Below are 16,816 nucleotides of genomic sequence, written 5' to 3'. Positions count from 1 at the left end.
GGGTCGGGCTGCAGGCGGCTGGGCGCTGGGCAGACGCTTGCCAGGGTCACGGCCGCCGGCCGAGGAGGAGGGGTGGGGGTAGCGGCGGCGCCCGCGGCCCGGAGCGGGGGTGGGGGGAGTAGAGAAAGCGGGGCGCGCGGAGGAACGCTGGGTCCCCGGCGCCGCGGGAGCTGGGAGGACTGAGCCGCCCGAGCGAGGAGCGCGGCAGCACAGTCCCCGCGTGGCGCAGCGCGGCGGGGACGCGGGGACCGCCCAGATCTCCTTCCACGGCGCCCCGCGCCCTGCTGTCCTCGGCCGCCTCTTCTTCCTTCACTCACTGCCCGGGCGGGAGCGGCGCCCAAGTCGGGTGCGCCATGTCCGGGGCCGGGTAGCCCCGCCGCCCGCCGGCCCGCCAGCTCGCCCTCCGAGCCACCCGCCAGCGGGCCGGCCGGCCGGGAAGCGCGGGACAGGCAGGTAGGGGCTGGACCGGGCGGGGAGGCAGGCGGGGACGGGCAGGAGGGAGCGCGGGCGGCAGGCGGGGTGGGGGATGGCCCCCAGCTGCTGTCCAGCGCTGCACATCTGGTTCCGGTTCCTCTCTCCTGGGGAAGTGAAAGTGGAGGGGAGGGCACCGCCCGCAGTTAGCTCGCCGTGCCCGGCCTCCTGCACCCCTCCTGCTCCCATGGGTGCCGGAGCCGGAGCCGCCCTCCCTCCCGCCGGGTCACGCGGCGGCCGGCGCTGCTGCCGTCACGTCCTCGGCCGCCGGCGCGCAGGCTTCTCTGCCCTCCTGCTCCTTCCAGAGCCACCTCCCCCTCGGCGCGCCCTCTGCCCCAACCCGAACTTCCCGTCACCCAGCACGCGAGCGTGAGGACCCGGAGTGGGCCCTGTGCCCGTTGCCTTCCCCAGGGAGAAAGAGCTGTTTTCTGCAGGACTCTTCCCTGGCTTGGTGAGGGGAGGCCCCGGTGCCCAGGTCCTGCGGATGGGTGCCACCCGCTTGCCCCTCAGAAGGTCCCACCTAATAGCCTCTGCCTGCTGCCTTGGGCATAGGGCTCCCATTCGCCCTCAGTGGATGAGGGACAGGTCTGTGCCCCAGAGTTAAATCAAGAGGCTGACGCTGACTCCTGGCTTTACCTCCCAGAAGTGGAGTCTAAATTTAGCTGGGGTTGGTGTATGTATGTGTGTGTGTGTCCAGAGGCCAGGTGAAGATGACAGCCAGCCTGGCTCTACGAGATTCCTTATTCCCTGTTCTCTGGGGAACAGTGGGAGGTTAGTAGGACTGCACATCCTGGAACCATTATGAGCCTTCTCTGCCTTGCTCAGGGTCCTATAGTCTGAGGTTCCAACTTGGCCTGATGCTGTGCTGGCACCTTCAATGGTAATCCCACCACCACCATCGCCACCGCCACCACTACCACACACACCCATAGGCTGACTTCCTCTGAGTTGCAGCTTCCCCTCCACTGTTTCAGGAAGTAACCTCCCTTCCCCTCTGAAGCACCCCCCACGCTTCCGGGCCCCTGCTGCAAGCTACCCACCAGGCTTTTTCCCAGCTTCTGCACCCTGGGGCGCCTCAGGACCCTTGGGGCTCCTACTCCCCAGGGTTGGGCCATGGAGGCAGGTGAGAACTAGGCTGTTGTGGGCCTGTTTCTGTCTCTGGGCTCCATGGTGGAGGGTGTGGGATGGCCGGGACTTGTCTCCCACAACCACTTTGTATCTAACGAGCTACCTAAAGATCCTGGAGGTGTGAGAACACTGGTTTTTGGGCCAGATTGGTGGAGTTAAGCTAGGAGAAAGGACACCTGGGTTCGTTGAAAAGACTGTTAAGCTTGGGTTTTGTGGGCTTTCTCAGAAACCTGTGGGGTCCTCTTAAAAACCTAGGAGTGGGCTCTTTAAGAACATTGGCAGGATCACATGGTTCTTATGGTGTCATAACTAGAGTAGGAAGGTCAGAAACCCTTAAAAAGACTGTAAGGTTGGTATGATGTCATGGCCAGCATGAATGATGTCATGGAAGGCTATTACAAAAAAGATTGTGATCTCTGTGATACTGTAACTGGCGAGCCTTTAAAAGGGACACATGGACAATATGATGTCATAGCTCAGGTTAGCTGTGTGTGGTGGAGTTTAGGTTCTTTGAGGGGAGTGCCAGGACCATTAAGTGGGAGGGATTTGGTCTCGTTAAGAAGCTATTGTGGGCAGTGATGTCACAGGGGGGCGAGTTCAGGATTGGCTGACCCCTTATCCTGCCTTTCTTTGGAAGGACTAGGAAGAGGAGGGGAGCAAGAGGGCACCCTGGTTGCCATGGCATCCCCCACCTTCCTCACTTCATCTCTCTCCCACTTGACCATTCCAGATGCAGTGAGTGAGGGGGGGGCCATGGCGGAGGAGCGGCCCCCCCGGCTGGTGGATTACTTCGTGGTAGCTGGGCTTGCAGGGAACGGAGCACCCATCCCTGAGGAAACGTGGGTTCCTGAACCCAGTGGGCCCCTGCGCCCTCCCCGGCCAGCTGAGCCCATCACAGATGTGGCAGTCATCGCTAGGGCACTGGGCGAGGAAGTGCCCCAGGGCTATACATGCATCCAGGCTTCCGCTGGCGGCCACCCCTTGGAACTCAGTGCTGGGCTTCTGGGTGGAACTCAACCCGTCATCTGCTACCGCAGGGGCCGTGACAAGCCCCCCCTCGTTGAGCTGGGGTGTGTGCCCCTACCCATGCTGGCACCAGGGGAGGCTGGGAGGGACTCCAGTGAGATAGGGAGAGGTAGGACTATGGAACATGGGGAAGGGCAATGGGGATGGAAGCCAGGTGGGCCAGAGGCCAGGGAGGAAGGACTGAAGTTGTATGTACTTAGTCCTCACAGATGCGAATTCATGTGCTAGTGCTGCTCCTTGCTAGCTCTGAGAGCTTAGGCAGGTTTTTGAGCCCCTCTGGGCCTGTTTTCCTCATCTATCAAATGGGGAAAATCATTTACCGTTATAGGATGGTCAAGATTAAAGTCAGTCAGTGGTAGCTTGTATTACTATTTTTTTTTTTTTTTTTTAGATAGAGTCTCGCTCCATCACCCAGGCAGGAGTGCAGTGGCGCTATCTTGGCTCACTGCAACCTTTGCCTCCTGGGTTCAGGCAATTCTCCTGCCTCAGCCTCCCGAGTAGCTGGGACTATAGGCATGTGCCACCACGCCCAGCTAATTTTTGTATTTTTCGTAGAGATGGGGTTTGACCATGTTGGCCAGGCTGGTCCTGAACCCCTGACCTCAGGTGATCCACCTGCCTCAGCCTCCCAAAGTGCTGGGATTATAGGCATGAGCCACCATGCCCAGCTGACTCTTAGTGTTTATTAATGAGTATGAGAGCCATAGAAGTCATGCAAGATTGTTGCTGACCACAAAATAAGGCCAAAGGCCAAAGAAAGGGCACAGGATTCTGGAGGGCAGAGTTCAGCAAGAAGAGGTGGGCCCTGGTGTTAGAGTTTGACAAGGCTGCGGGTGCAAGGCAGGTTCAAGGGGTTAGGTAGGCAGATCTGGCAGGATTGGGTCTTTGTCCTCTACCCTGACCTCCCAACATCTCTCTTTGCTTTCTGTGCTAAGGGTGTTGTATGAGGGGAAGGAACGTCCCAAGCCTGGCTTCCAAGTGCTTGACACGACACCCTACAGCCACTCAGCAAACCTGGCCCCTCCAGGCCCTGGGCACCCCCGCACCTACCTCACTTACCGGCGGGCAGCAGAGGGGGCAGGGCTGCATGCCCTGGGCATCACTGACCTCTGCCTGGTGCTGCCCAGTAAGGGCGAGGGCACTCCCCATACTTACTGCCGGCTGCCCCGCAACCTCAACCCTGGCATGGTGAGTGGGGTCAAGAGCTGACACCTGGTTCTTCTTGGTGTAAGAGTGGGTGTGGACACTGGGAACAAAGGGCATCCCAGGACCAAGGCTCTGACCACAGGGGTGAGTCCAGAGGGGTAACTCTGGTCTTTGGGCACTGGCATTAATGGGAGCTTTAAAGACAAAAGAACATTTAGGGGTGGTAGAAAGAAAATGGACCCCAGAAATCTTTGTTAGCTATGTATCTGCTTGTCTCTTGCCATTTCTGGGGTAGTGGGGCCCAGCAGTGTACCTGTGCTATAAGGTGGGCCTGGCGAAGGCCAACACGCTGGTGTACGAGGCAGGTGAGTGGCCCCTTTATCCCTCCAATCCTGTGACCCTACATCCCTTTGCCCTGGTGCCTCTTGGCAGGCACCTTAAGTGTCCCTGGAATTTACTTCTTCTTTGCTACTCGGGCCTTCTCTGGGATCCCCTGGTTCCTTTCCCTTGGAGTCTGATGGACCCTGCTCCTTTTGGGTACCCCCAACTTTGCTGGGGGTGCAGAGCTGCTGGGCCGCTACCCGGAGGAGGACAATGAGGCGTTCCCGCTGCCCGAGTCAGTGCCCGTCTTCTGCCTGCCCATGGGGGCCACTATCGAGTGCTGGCCTGCCCAGACCAAGTACCCCGTGCCCGTCTTCTCCACCTTTGTGCTCACGGGTGCAGCTGGTGATAAGGTGGGTGTGTGGAGTGTGGCAAGGGGTCTGGGCTATGCAGGGCCTGCCTGACCACCTCTCTGCCCCCTGCCAGGTGTATGGTGCCGCCCTGCAGTTCTACGAGGCGTTCCCAAGGGCCAGGCTGTCAGAGCGACAGGCACGGGCACTGGGCCTGCTGAGCGCCGTGGAGCGGGGTCGGGCACTGGGGGGCAGAGCTGTGCGCAGCCGACGCGCCATCGCCGTGCTGTCCCGCTGGCCTGCCTTCCCTGCCTTCCGCGCCTTCCTCACCTTCCTTTACCGCTACTCCGTCTCAGGCCCCCACCGCCTGCCCTTGGAAGCGTGAGCATGGCTCCTCTGCCACTGGGAAGGAGTTAGGAAGGGATAAGGGGGCCAGGAGAGATGGGAGAGATTCAGATGTGCGTGGGGGAGGGCTGGGCACAGGGTAAGGGACAGGGCTGCAGTGTGTGGTTGTACAGTTTATCCATTGTAAAAACGCCACAGGCTGAGGAGGGGAGCAGGGCCTGCAATCCAGTCTAAACTTGCTAGTTAGGTCCTGGCAAGGGGCTGTGTATGCCCAGGGAGGATTTCTTTTCTGATCTGCGCAAATTATATGTGTAATGGAGGCTCTGTTGGCTGATAACAGGTCTCAAAGTGGGGTTCAGGAAGGAATAAGGTTCTTGAGAACTGGTGAAAGAGCTGAGAAAATGTGGAGGGAGGACAGGGATGGACTGGGGAGTATGCTCTGACCTGTTTCTCTGCCCCCCAGGCACATCTCCCACTTCATTCACAACGTGCCCTTCCCTTCCCCACAGAGACCCCGCATCCTAGTGCAGGTGAGAGCTGAGGCTGGGGCTGGGCTGATGGAAGGAGGGGAGTTGGCATCATTACCCTGAGCCATGGCTCTTCTTCCCTCCCAGATGTCTCCCTATGACAACTTGCTCCTCTGTCAGCCTGTATCCTCGCCCCTGCCCCTCAGGTATGTGCTCAGATTATGGGGAGGGGAGCTTTAATGACCAAGGACATGGTAGGTGCTGGGCAGGTGGGTGCAGCTATTAAGGTTTATGCAGGCTGGGTCCAGGTGGTGGCTGTACCTGGCATCTGGGAAAGGGTCCCCAGGGTCTCCTGGTGACCCTTTACCCACCTCGGCATTGCCTGCAGTGGTGCCAGCTTCCTGCAGCTGCTGCAGAGCCTGGGCCCTGAGCTGGCTATCACACTGCTGCTGGCTGTGCTCACAGAGCACAAGCTGCTGGTCCACTCGCTGCGGCCAGACCTGCTCACCAGCGTCTGCGAGGCCCTCGTCTCGGTGAGTGCCACCCCACCTGGCCCATCTTCCCCAGAACCATGGTTCTTTCTGGTGCCCCTATCCCTGCCTGGACTGTTCCCTTTTCCTACCTTTCCTTTCCCTGGGCACAGCCTGCAGGGACACATAGCTTCCATCAGGAGCTCTTCTCTAGTGCCTACTTCCAACAGCCTCTCTCAACAGGCACCAACTCCCCAAGGCCAATGCCCTCTCTCTCTCTCCTGTGCCCCCCACTGCTGCCTCAACCCCCTGCTCACTGGTTCTCACTGCCTGGTGCTTCAGATGATCTTCCCACTGCACTGGCAGTGCCCCTACATTCCTCTGTGCCCGCTGGTGCTGGCAGATGTGCTGAGTGCCCCAGTGCCCTTCATTGTGGGTATCCACTCCAGCTACTTTGATCTGCATGACCCGCCTGCTGATGTCATCTGTGTCGACCTTGATACCAACACACTCTTCCAGTAAGAGGCTGGGTCTCATTTGGGGACTGCAGGGTGGTGGGCAGGAATGGGCTAGTGTGTGAAGTGCTACGGGCTCAAAAAGAGCTTCAGGCACAAAGTGAGGGAGGCTGGCAAGGAGCCCTGTCACCCTATCCCAGAGCCTCGCCACTCCTCCTTCCCCTTATGCGTCTCTCACAGGACTGAGGAAAAGAAGCTCCTCTCCCCTCGGACCCTGCCCCGCAGACCCTACAAGGTTCTGCTGGCCACACTGACAAACCTGTACCAGCAGCTGGACCAGAGTGAGAAGCCTGGGTCGGGAGGGAGGCTGGGAACTGTCATTGGCCTCAAACCTCCAGTTTGCAGAGGTCTGTGGGGAGCTAGACATTTCTTGAGGAGGTGAGCGGAGTTAGGATTGCATTTGGTAGAACTGAGGGAGATTCCAATTCCAACTGAAGCTAGAAGGAAGGGCAGACAGTATTCCTGAACATGTGGGAAATGTTGAGCCTGAACCTGTTAGTTGAAGGTAATGCTTCGTTGCTACTGGTGCAAGTTCTGTCAGAGGCTGGAGGTGGAGATGGAGGCGTGAGAGCAGACTTGAGGCTAATGCTATGGGAGCCAGCCCTGACTCTCAGGCTGCCCTGGCCCCCAGCATACACTGGACCTGAGGAGGAGGCATCCCTGGAGTTCCTACTGACAGATTACGAGGCAGTGTGTGGCCGCAGGGCCCGGCTGGAACGCGAAGTCCAAGGAGCCTTCCTCCGCTTCATGGCCTGTCTGCTCAAGGGCTACCGGGTCTTCCTGCGCCCGCTCACCCAGGCCCCCTCCGAGGGAGCTCGTGATGTTGACAACCTTTTCTTCCTGCAGGGTACAGAGGGCCTGTCTCTGCTTGGAGATGGTATCACGGGAGGAGGTGGCGAGGGGCTGGGCTCTGTCAGAAAGGCAGAGGGGACTGGGAGCCACTCCGTTGTTCATTCCTTCACTAGGCAAATGTTTTTATGGGCACCTGCTTTGAGCCATTCACTCTTCTGGTCTTGGGGGGAATCAGGGTACAAAGATGAAACCAGCTGTGGTCCTGCCCTCTGGAGCCCCGGGCTTGGGGTAGACACAATAATCCCTGTAGTGAGCAGACCCCCTGGGCAAAGCTTTGTGCAGGGACCCTGCCCTTGGAGACCCCCCAGCCTGAGGCAGTGGGTACAGGCAGACAAAGGGAGGGATTCTCTAGGGCCATTGTGCTGGGGGTGCTCAGCCGGTCAACTTGCTATTAGGGTAGTTGTGCCAGAGGGTCCAAGAGATGATGGCTTTGGGCCTGAGTGGGCAGGGAGCCCAGAAGAGATTCAAAAAAGCTATGGCTGTGGTGGAGAGCCCTGGTCACACCCCTCCTCTGCCCCATTCTCATCCTCCTCAGGCTTCCTCAAATCTCGGGAACGCTCCAGCCACAAACTTTACTCTCAGCTGCTGCATACACAGATGTTCTCACAGTTCATTGAGGAGTGCTCTTTCGGCTCTGCTCGCCATGCTGCCCTCGAATTCTTCGACTCTTGTGTTGACAAGGTATCGTCCCTTCTCTGTGTGCTTATTGTCTCTGTTGCCCCAAGGCCATTTTAGACGGGATCAGGAATATTCAGGGTGGTATGGCTGTAGACCCCAGGGCCATTTTGTTTTATTTATTTATTTATTTTAATTTTTTTTAATTTTTTTGAGATAGAGTTTTGCTCTGTCTCCCAGGCTGGAGTGCAGTGGCTCACTGCAACCTCCACCTCCCAGGTTCAAGTGATTCTCCTGCCTCAGTCTCCCAAGTAGCTGGGATTACAGGTGCGCGCCACTATGCCCAGCTAATTTTCTTATTTTTAGTAGAGACAGGGTTTCACCATGTTGACCAGGCTGGTCTCGAACTCCTGGCCTCAAGTAATCTGCCCACCTCGGCCTCCCAAAGTGCTGGGATTACAGGCGTGAGCCACTGTGTCTGGCCCCCAGGGACATTTTAAACACAACTCTATATCTTAACTGTGACTGGGATGGCACTCCTGGAGTTATACAGTGCACAACCTGTGCAGCCATACACAGCTGGCCCCATGCATGTAACTTACTGTCCTCCGATTCCTGACTCCATCTTCCCAGGCTGTGTCTCTTTCCCTGTGGATGAGCTTTCCTGGGAGATGCCATCGTCTGGACACCCTGGCTCTGTTCTGTGCCCACCATCTCAACACTTGCTCTCTCAAAATCCTTCTCCAGGTCCACCCAGATCAGGAGAAGCCTGAGCCGACACCCTTAGTGGAGCTAGAGGAGCTGTCAGGAAGCGAGCTCACTGTCTTTATCACACCTCCCGAGGAGCCTCCCATACCAGAGGGCAGTGAATCCACTCCCCAGTACTGGTGAGAGTCTCTTGGCCCCTCACGTGGTCCAGTCCAACTTGCTTGACCCTGTACTGACTGCCCTGATGTTGCTTCTCTCTGCCCCTCCAGCTACGATGGGTTCCCAGAGCTACGGGCTGAGCTGTTTGAGTCTCTTCAAGAGCAGCCTGGGGCCCTGCCTGTGCCAGGCCCTTCACGTAGCGCCCCCAGCAGTCCTGCTCCTCGCCGTACCAAACAGGTAAGTAGTGGGTGGACCGCACTGAGGGACCTGGATCAGGCTGAGGGCGGCTGCTGCTTCAGTTTCCTCATCTACAAAATGGGGATAACAATAGTACTTAACCCATGAGGTTGTTAGAAGTTTAAATGTGCTTGGCACATAAGCAAGCCTGTATAAACATTAGTTGCTATTATCACTGTCATTATCATCATCATCATCACCTTCATCTTCTGAGCACTCTGGGAATCCAGGGACTGGCCATGTCTTCTAGGGCACCTGTCCATGCTTAAGGGCCAGCCTCTCTGCACGGGGCTCCAGGCAGGGCTGCAGCCTATGGAATACAGCATCCCTCCTCCTCTTTAGAGCACAGATCCTTCCTCAGAGAAGGTGATACTTCTCCCCACACCACTTTAAGGTCTGTCCTGGTGGCTCACGCCTTTAATCCCAGCGTTTTGGGAGGCTGAGGCAGGCAGATCACTTGTGCCCAGGAGTTTGGGACTAGCCTAGGCCACATGGCAAACCTTGTCTCTACGAAAACTACAAAACAATCAGCCGGGCATGGTGGTGCATGCCTGTAATCCCAGCTACTTGGGAGGCTGAGGTGGGAGAATCACTTGAGCCCAGGAGGCCGAGTCTGCAGTGAGCCAAGATTGTGCCACTGCACTCCAGCCTGGGTGACAGAGCGAGACCGTCTTAAATAAATAAATAAATAAATAAGACTTGTACTCACCCTGATGTGTTCCCTGTCCTACTAGGAGATGAAGGTTGCACAGCGGATGGCACAGAAGTCAGCAGCTGTGCCTGAGCTGTGGGCCCGGTGCCTGCTGGGGCACTGCTATGGGCTGTGGTTCCTGTGTCTGCCTGCCTACGTGCGGTCGGCACCCTCCCGGGTGCAGGCACTGCATACGGCCTACCATGTGCTGCGCCAGATGGAGAGCGGCAAGGTGGTACTCCCTGATGAGGTAGGCAATCTATGTGGCCATGCTCACACCCAGGCCCAGTGAGCCTTGTGCAGCTGGAGAGGGCTGTGAGAGGGAAACTTGGAGACTAAGGAAAGAAGTTGCAGATCCCCAGAGCTGGGCAGATTATCTATAAACATTCATCGAGTGAATAAGCATGTTCAGGGTATAGCAGTGGAGACTGTAGGGTGGCAGCGTCAGCAGAAAGGGTGGGTGGCTCTGAGGTAGCCCCAGGACGCGCCAGGGGCCAGTGATGTCTGTGAGAATTGGGGAGGCTGGAAGAGGGTGCTTGCTGAGACTTTGGTTTTGGTTGGGAGTGAGTCTCCCATTGTCCTGTGCCTCTCCTGGCCCAGGTGTGTTACCGGGTACTGATGCAGCTCTGCTCACACTATGGGCAGCCTGTGCTGTCTGTGCGGGTCATGCTGGAGATGCGGCAGGCAGGCATTGTGCCCAACACCATCACCTATGGCTACTACAATAAGGTACCTACTTTGGGGTGACGGGTGGGATGGCAGCTGTGCCAGGTGTGTTTGGGGAGACTGCTGCTGCTCCCCTCGCTCCTTGGAGATTGGGCTGGTACTGTTTGCCTAGGTCCTGGAACCACTGCCATCCACATTGCACTCCTGTGGTGCCTTAGCACCTACCGTTTCTCAGCTTTGATTCCCACTCATGACAGCTCTGCCTACAACTAATAGCATTAGCCGCTAAGCCAGGCATAGGTCCATACACATCACACCTTTTACATCATTTTATCTTCACTACAGCCCTATGAGGTGGGATGATCATCATCCCCATCTTATAGACGTGGAGATGAGGTTGTAGAGAGTTAGTAACTTGTCCAAGGTCCTGCAGCAAAGAAGTTAAGGAGTTAGAATATGGGCACAGGGCTGGGTGTGGTGGCTCATGCCTGTAATCCCAGCACTTTGGGAGGCTGAGGCAGGTAGATCACCTGAGATCAGGAGTTCGAGACCAGCCTGGCCAACATGGTGAAACCCTGTCTCTATTAAAAATACAAAAATTAGCTGGGTGTGGTGGTGGGTGCCCGTAGTCCCAGCTACTTGGGAGGCTGAGGCAGGAGAATCACTTGAACCCAGGAGGCTGAAGTTGCAGTGAGCCGAGATTGTGCCACTCACTCCAGCCTGGACGACAGAGTAAGACTCTGTCTCAAAAAAAAGAAAAAGGAATATGGGCAGAGGCATATCCTTATCTCCTGAATTCAGGCCCTTAGCCATGATACTAAACTGCCTCCTGTTTTTTAGATGAGGAAACTAATGACCAAGTAAATGAAATGATTTCTTCAGAGCCATATATTTTATATTTCTAAACAGCAAGGTCTGGATACAAATTTTCTCCATTGCCTCTGGCTTCTTTTAAGCCCCTTGGGAGGCAGCTGCTGCCTACTGTCTCTTCTGGGCTCTTGTTCCTGGCTAAGCCATTGGCCAGACGGTCCTAGGCAGGATGTCTGCAGGGGAAGGGCGGTCCCTGGGGCTCCAGGACAGGGAGTGGGTATGAGGCAGGGTTAGGGTGTCAAAGTAGGCCATCCTGATGGGCACTGTGCTTGGTAGGCTGTGCTGGAAAGCAAGTGGCCGTCTGGCACACCAGGCGGGCGTCTGCGCTGGGCCAAGCTCCGGAATGTCGTCCTGGGGGCTGCTCAGTTCCGCCAGCCCTTGAGAGAACGGCGACAGCAGCAGCAGCAGCAGCAGCAGCAGCAGGTGTCAGCACCTCAAGAGGCAGGCAGCTCCCAGGCAGGTGGGTAGGGCCTGGTGAGACAGGCTTGGGGATGGAGTAACTGGGCTCAGGCAGGGAAAGGCATAGAGAGCTGGGGCTGGTCTAATGGTTGGTATTAGGTTTCTGGTGATTGATAAATTACAATTGACTGGTAACAAAAGGGATAAAAAAATTAGCTGGGTGTGGTGGCATGCACATGTAGTCCCAGCTACTCGGGAGGCTGAGGCAGGAGAATCATTTGAACCCGGGAGGCAGAGGTTGCAGTGAGCTGAGATGGCGCCACTGCATTCCACCTGGCTACAGAGCAAGACTCCATCTCAAAAAACAAAACAAAACAAACACGAAAGGGATAAAGCTTTGCCTGGGAGGAACCCTGCAAACCCAGGTCCATCTAAGGAGCTCTATTTTGGAACAGGGGACTGGGTTCCTAGCTGGCTGCCTCTAAACCCCTTCTTGTCTTTTAGAGCCCTATTTGGAGCGCCCTTCCCCTACTCGCCCCCTTCAGCGCCAGACTACTTGGGCTGGGCGAAGTCTGAGAGACCCGGCCTCACCCCCTGGACGCCTGGTGAAGAGTGGTAGCCTGGGCAGTGCCCGAGGGGCACAGCCCACTGTGGAGGCTGGTGTGGCCCACAGTGAGTGCCCTTGTCTGGCTCCCCCCACTTCCCCAGTCAGCTTTCCTAACCACTTGCTAGTGAGGTTTGGAAGACCAGAAACATAGTGGAGGGTGGCCCTCTGTGGTGGGTGCTGTAGATTCTCAGGGAATCCTGCCCAGAATATCATGATGGTGGGGGTTGTGGTACCAGAGTTTGTGCAGCCAGGAATTGTGTTTACTCAGGAAAGGGGAAGGTGGTGCAGAGGCTAGGGTACATCTTCCCTCATTCTTTTCTGTGCTGCAGTGATAGAGGCCTTGGGGGTCCTGGAACCCCGGGGATCACCTGTGCCCTGGCACGATGGAAGTCTCTCAGACCTGAGCCTGACGGGGGAGGAGCCAGTCCCTGGAGGCAGCCCAGGGGGCTCAGGCTCAGCCCTGAGTGCCCAGTCCACTGAGGCCCTGGAAGGGCTAAGTGGGCGGGGACCCAGGGCTGGTGGGCGACAGGATGAGGCAGGCACCCCCCGACGAGGGCTGGGTGCCCGCCTCCAACAGCTGCTCACTCCTTCCCGCCACCCCCCCACTTCCCGCATTCCCCCACCTGAGCTGCCTCCTGACCTGCCTCCCCCAGCCCGCCGCAGCCCAATGGACAGTCTTCTGCGCCCCCGGGAGCGCCCTGGATCCACTGCCTCCGAGGTAGCCAGCGAAGTAGGGTTCAAACGCCTTAGCATTAGTGGGCTTGGGGAGGGGCTATGACTGGAAGAATGCCCTAAAAGGGGCTCTGAGGGGTACTTGAAACACCTCCTCTTCCTGGGTGGAAGAGCATGGGGTTGGCTGACCACGGTTTCTCATGTCATGGCAGAGTTCAGCCTCTCTGGGCAGTGAGTGGGACCTCTCAGAATCTTCTCTCAGTAACCTGAGTCTTCGCCATTCCTCAGAGCGCCTCAGTGACACCCCTGGATCCTTCCAGTCACCTTCCCTGGAAGTGAGGATAACCCCTCCCACACAGATGTGCTTGAACACACATAGCACACAGTCACCCTGTCAAAGGCAGGAGATGGGGAGGAGGTGGGAGGGGCTAGGGAAGGGGCATGGGCTCCAGAGTGCTGGTGGCCAGACAGGGCCTACTTCCCGGCTCTCCCTGCCCACAGATTCTGCTGTCCAGCTGCTCCCTGTGCCGTGCCTGTGATTCGCTGGTGTACGATGAGGAAATCATGGCTGGCTGGGCACCTGATGACTCTAACCTCAATACAACCTGCCCCTTCTGCGCCTGCCCCTTTGTGCCCCTGCTCAGTGTCCAGACCCTTGATTCCCGGCCCAGGTGCCCAAGGCAGGGCAAGTGCTGTGGGTGGGATAGGGAGGTGAAGGTCCAAGAGCTGACCCCTGCTGCTGTCCCCCTGCAGTGTCCCCAGCCCCAAGTCTGCTGATGCCAGTGGCAGCAAAGATGCTCCTGTCCCTGGGGGTCCTGGCCCTGTGCTCAGTGACCGCAGGCTCTGCCTTGCTCTGGATGAGCCCCAGCTCTGCAACGGGCACATGGGGGTAAGAACTGGGCCAAAGGGGCATGAGGAATGGGATTGTTGCCCTGTGTGGGGCCTGTGGGGTGCCAGGGAGAGATGGGCACATCTCTTGCCCTTGAGGGCAAGGGGCATCCCAGAAGCTGTTGGATGTGGTGGCTTAGTGGGAGGCAAGGCTCTGGGGATGTACATGCCCTCTACTGCCCTCCCGCTTTGTGCCTGATAGGGACCCTCCCGGCGGGTTGAGAGTGGGGCATGGGCATACCTGAGCCCCCTGGTGCTGCGTAAGGAGCTGGAGTCACTGGTAGAGAACGAGGGCAGTGAGGTGCTGGCGTTGCCTGAATTGCCCTCTGCCCACCCCATCATCTTCTGGAACCTTTTGTGGTATTTCCAACGGCTACGCCTGCCCAGTATTCTACCAGGCCTGGTGCTGGCCTCCTGTGATGGGCCTTCACACCCCCAGGTCAGTGCCCCCATGTGGCCCGTTTCCTAAGTGCCTCCCTCTTCATCTCTCAGCCATTTGTCTGCTGTGTCCTTGGCACTGTACAAAGAGCGTAGACTGGCCGGGCTCAGTGGCTCACGCCTGTAATCCCAGCACTTTGGGAGGCCGAGACAGGCAGATCACAAGGTCAGGAGATTGAGACCATCCTGGCTAACACAGTGAAACTCTGTCTCTATTAAAAACACAAAAAAAAGCATTAGCCAGGCATGGTGGTGGCGCCTGTGGTCCCAGCTACTTGGGAGGCTAAGGCAGGAGAATGGCATGAATCCGGGAGACGGAGCTTGCAGGGAGCCGAGATTGTGCTGCACTCCAGCCTGGGCGACAGAATGAGACTCCGTCTCCAAAAAAAAAAAAAAAAAAAAAAAAGAGCATAGACTTTGGAGTCTGCTGCACCTAGTTTGGATCCTGGCCCTTTCACTTTACCATTCTGAGCCTCAGTTTGGTCATCTGTAAAATGGATGCCAAAAGCACCCATCTCACTGGGCTGGTGTGTGGAGAACCTTGTGTAGAGCCTGGTACCTAAAAAAATGATTCATTCATATTTGTCTATTCATTCCACCAGTATTAAGTGCTTTTTATGTTCCAGGCACGGTTTTAGGCACTAGGTATGTAGCAGATTACAAAATAGTCCCTGCTCTCAAGAGCTTACATTCTTGTGGGGGATGAGAATTCCTTTCCCTCTTCTCTTTGGCTGTGTCCTGTAATGGCCCTCTGTCTCTTTGGCATCACCTGTCCATTTCTTGTCCTCTGCCTCCCATTCTTTGAGCCTAACTGTCTCCCCTATCTCGGCTTCCCCAGGCCCCATCTCCTTGGCTGACCCCTGATCCAGCCTCTGTTCAGGTACGGCTGCTGTGGGATGTACTGACCCCTGACCCCAATAGCTGCCCACCTCTCTATGTGCTCTGGAGGGTCCACAGTGAGTCTGGTATTTGGCCTGGGTGGGGAGGGTGGGTCCCATACCCAGAGGGCTCAGTGATCCTGGTGGCCTTCTTTCCTTTCATCCAGGCCAGATCCCCCAGCGGGTGGTATGGCCAGGCCCAGTACCTGCATCCCTTAGTTTGGCACTGTTGGAGTCGGTGCTGCGCCATGTTGGACTCAATGAAGTGCACAAGGCTGTGGGGCTCCTGCTGGAAACTCTAGGGCCCCCACCCACTGGCCTGCACCTGCAGAGGTATAGTGCTACCATCTGGGTGGTCCCTGACCTGTCCGGGGCTCCACACCCCTTTTCTCTCACTCATACACTTCTGCCTCCACTAAAGGGGAATCTACCGTGAGATCTTATTCCTGACAATGGCTGCTCTGGGCAAGGACCACGTGGACATAGGTGAGGGAGCAGGCAAGGGGCTGAGGAGTTTAGGGATCTGGGGCCAGGTGTGGGAGGCTGGGGTCCTAATGTATTGACTTCCATCTTCTTCCCTAGTGGCCTTCGATAAGAAGTACAAGTCTGCCTTTAACAAGCTGGCCAGCAGCATGGGCAAGGAGGAGCTGAGGCAGCGGCGGGCACAGATGCCCACTCCCAAAGCCATTGACTGCCGAAAATGTTTTGGAGCACCTCCAGAATGCTAGAGACTCTTAAGCTTCCCTCTCCAGCCTGGGGTGGGGAACTGAGGGAGAAGGGATTCTAGAGTTAACCTGCTTCCATGTTCCCTTCATGGAGTTGGGAACAGGCTGGGAAGCATGCCCAGTCAAAGGCTCCAAGCGAGGACAGCAGGAATAGGGATCCACTGTTACCAAAAGTCCTGATTCCCCCATCTCCAACCTACCCAGTTTGTTCGTGCTGATGTCGGAGATCTGGGGGGAGTTGGTACAGCTCTGTTCGTCCCTTGTCCTATACCGGGAACTCCCCTCCAGGGTACCCACAGATCTGCATTGCCCTGGTCATTTTAGAAGTTTTTGTTTTAAAAAACAACTGGAAAGATGCAGAGCTACTGAGCCTTTGCCCTGAATGGGAGGTAGGGATGTCATTCTCCACCAATAATGGTCCCTCTTCCCTGACGTTGCTGAAGGAGCCCAAGGCTCTCCATGCCTTTCTACCTAAAGTGTTTGTATTTTATTTTAAGTTATTTATTCTGGAGCCACAGCCCCCTTGCTTATGAGGTTCTTATGGAGAGTGAGAAAGGAAAGGGAAATAGGGCACCATGGTTCGGTGGTTTGTAGTTCCTTCAAAGTCAGGCATTGGGAGCTAGAGGCGTCTCAAGCTCCCCTTAGGAAGAACTGGTACCCCCTCCAGTCCTAATTTTTCTTGCCCATCCCACCTTGGGGAATGCCTCACCCACCCAGGTCCTGACCTGTGCAATAAGGATTGTTCCCTGCGAAGTTTTGTTGGATGTAAATATAGTAAAAGCTGCTTCTGTCTTTTTCCTTCGGCCTCCTGTTCCCTGGGTCTGGGGTAATGCGGAGATACCTTTCATTTTCCCCCGGCTATACATCTGCTTTTCCACCTTCCCATCCTTTATAGTGTTCAGGCATACCCTGCTTCCCCTGACCATGTCTGAGACTGGCTCCTTGAGGCACAGGGAGTTCTCAGAGCAGAAGAAGGGTGAATCTGGTGCTGGCTATGGTGGTGCCAGTCTGTGTGGCACTTCCGGCCCTCCCACACAATCACCCCCTTGTCCCTCATCTGTACCCCACACAAAGGCTCCATTCTCTGGGGGCCCTGAGCTCATCTCTGCCTTATTTCCTCTCTTCCACCTTCCCCCACCAACCTTCTCCATACCTCCACAGGGATGACAATC

General features: G+C 56.7%; 1 protein-coding gene across 1 annotated transcript; it reads left to right on the top strand.

The window, feature by feature from the left end:
• The first annotated feature begins 71 nt into the window (after positions 1–71).
• On the top strand, positions 72–16,442 carry DENND4B (DENN domain containing 4B). The gene is made up of 28 exons (XM_025405083.1): positions 72–449; positions 2,330–2,669; positions 3,561–3,813; positions 4,067–4,136; positions 4,336–4,505; positions 4,579–4,823; positions 5,251–5,317; positions 5,402–5,460; positions 5,643–5,787; positions 6,067–6,242; positions 6,420–6,520; positions 6,871–7,086; positions 7,627–7,772; positions 8,454–8,593; positions 8,684–8,810; positions 9,545–9,751; positions 10,102–10,230; positions 11,314–11,497; positions 11,941–12,108; positions 12,373–12,761; positions 12,928–13,050; positions 13,217–13,386; positions 13,469–13,604; positions 13,806–14,042; positions 14,880–14,997; positions 15,087–15,252; positions 15,341–15,405; positions 15,502–16,442. The coding sequence occupies exons 2-28, from the start codon at positions 2,353–2,355 to the stop codon at positions 15,645–15,647; spliced, it is 4,470 nt and encodes a 1,489-aa protein (XP_025260868.1). The 5' UTR covers positions 72–449; positions 2,330–2,352; the 3' UTR covers positions 15,648–16,442.
• Positions 16,443–16,816: the final 374 nt, after the last annotated feature.

Source organism: Theropithecus gelada, chromosome 1 (assembly GCF_003255815.1).
Source record: "Theropithecus gelada isolate Dixy chromosome 1, Tgel_1.0, whole genome shotgun sequence".
NCBI lineage: Eukaryota > Metazoa > Chordata > Mammalia > Primates > Cercopithecidae > Theropithecus > Theropithecus gelada.
Note: the sequence above shows the minus strand (reverse complement) of the source record. Positions and strands in the feature narration are given on the sequence as shown.

Coding starts and splice junctions, on each gene's coding strand:
- DENND4B (XM_025405083.1), top strand. CDS start 2,353: ATGGCGGAGGAGCGGCCCCCCCGGCTGGTGGATTACTTCGTGGTAGCT. Junction 5,318..5,401: donor GACCCCGCATCCTAGTGCAG/GTGAGAGCTGAG, acceptor CTTCCCTCCCAG/ATGTCTCCCTATGACAACTT. Junction 12,109..12,372: donor GGAGGCTGGTGTGGCCCACA/GTGAGTGCCCTT, acceptor TCTGTGCTGCAG/TGATAGAGGCCTTGGGGGTC.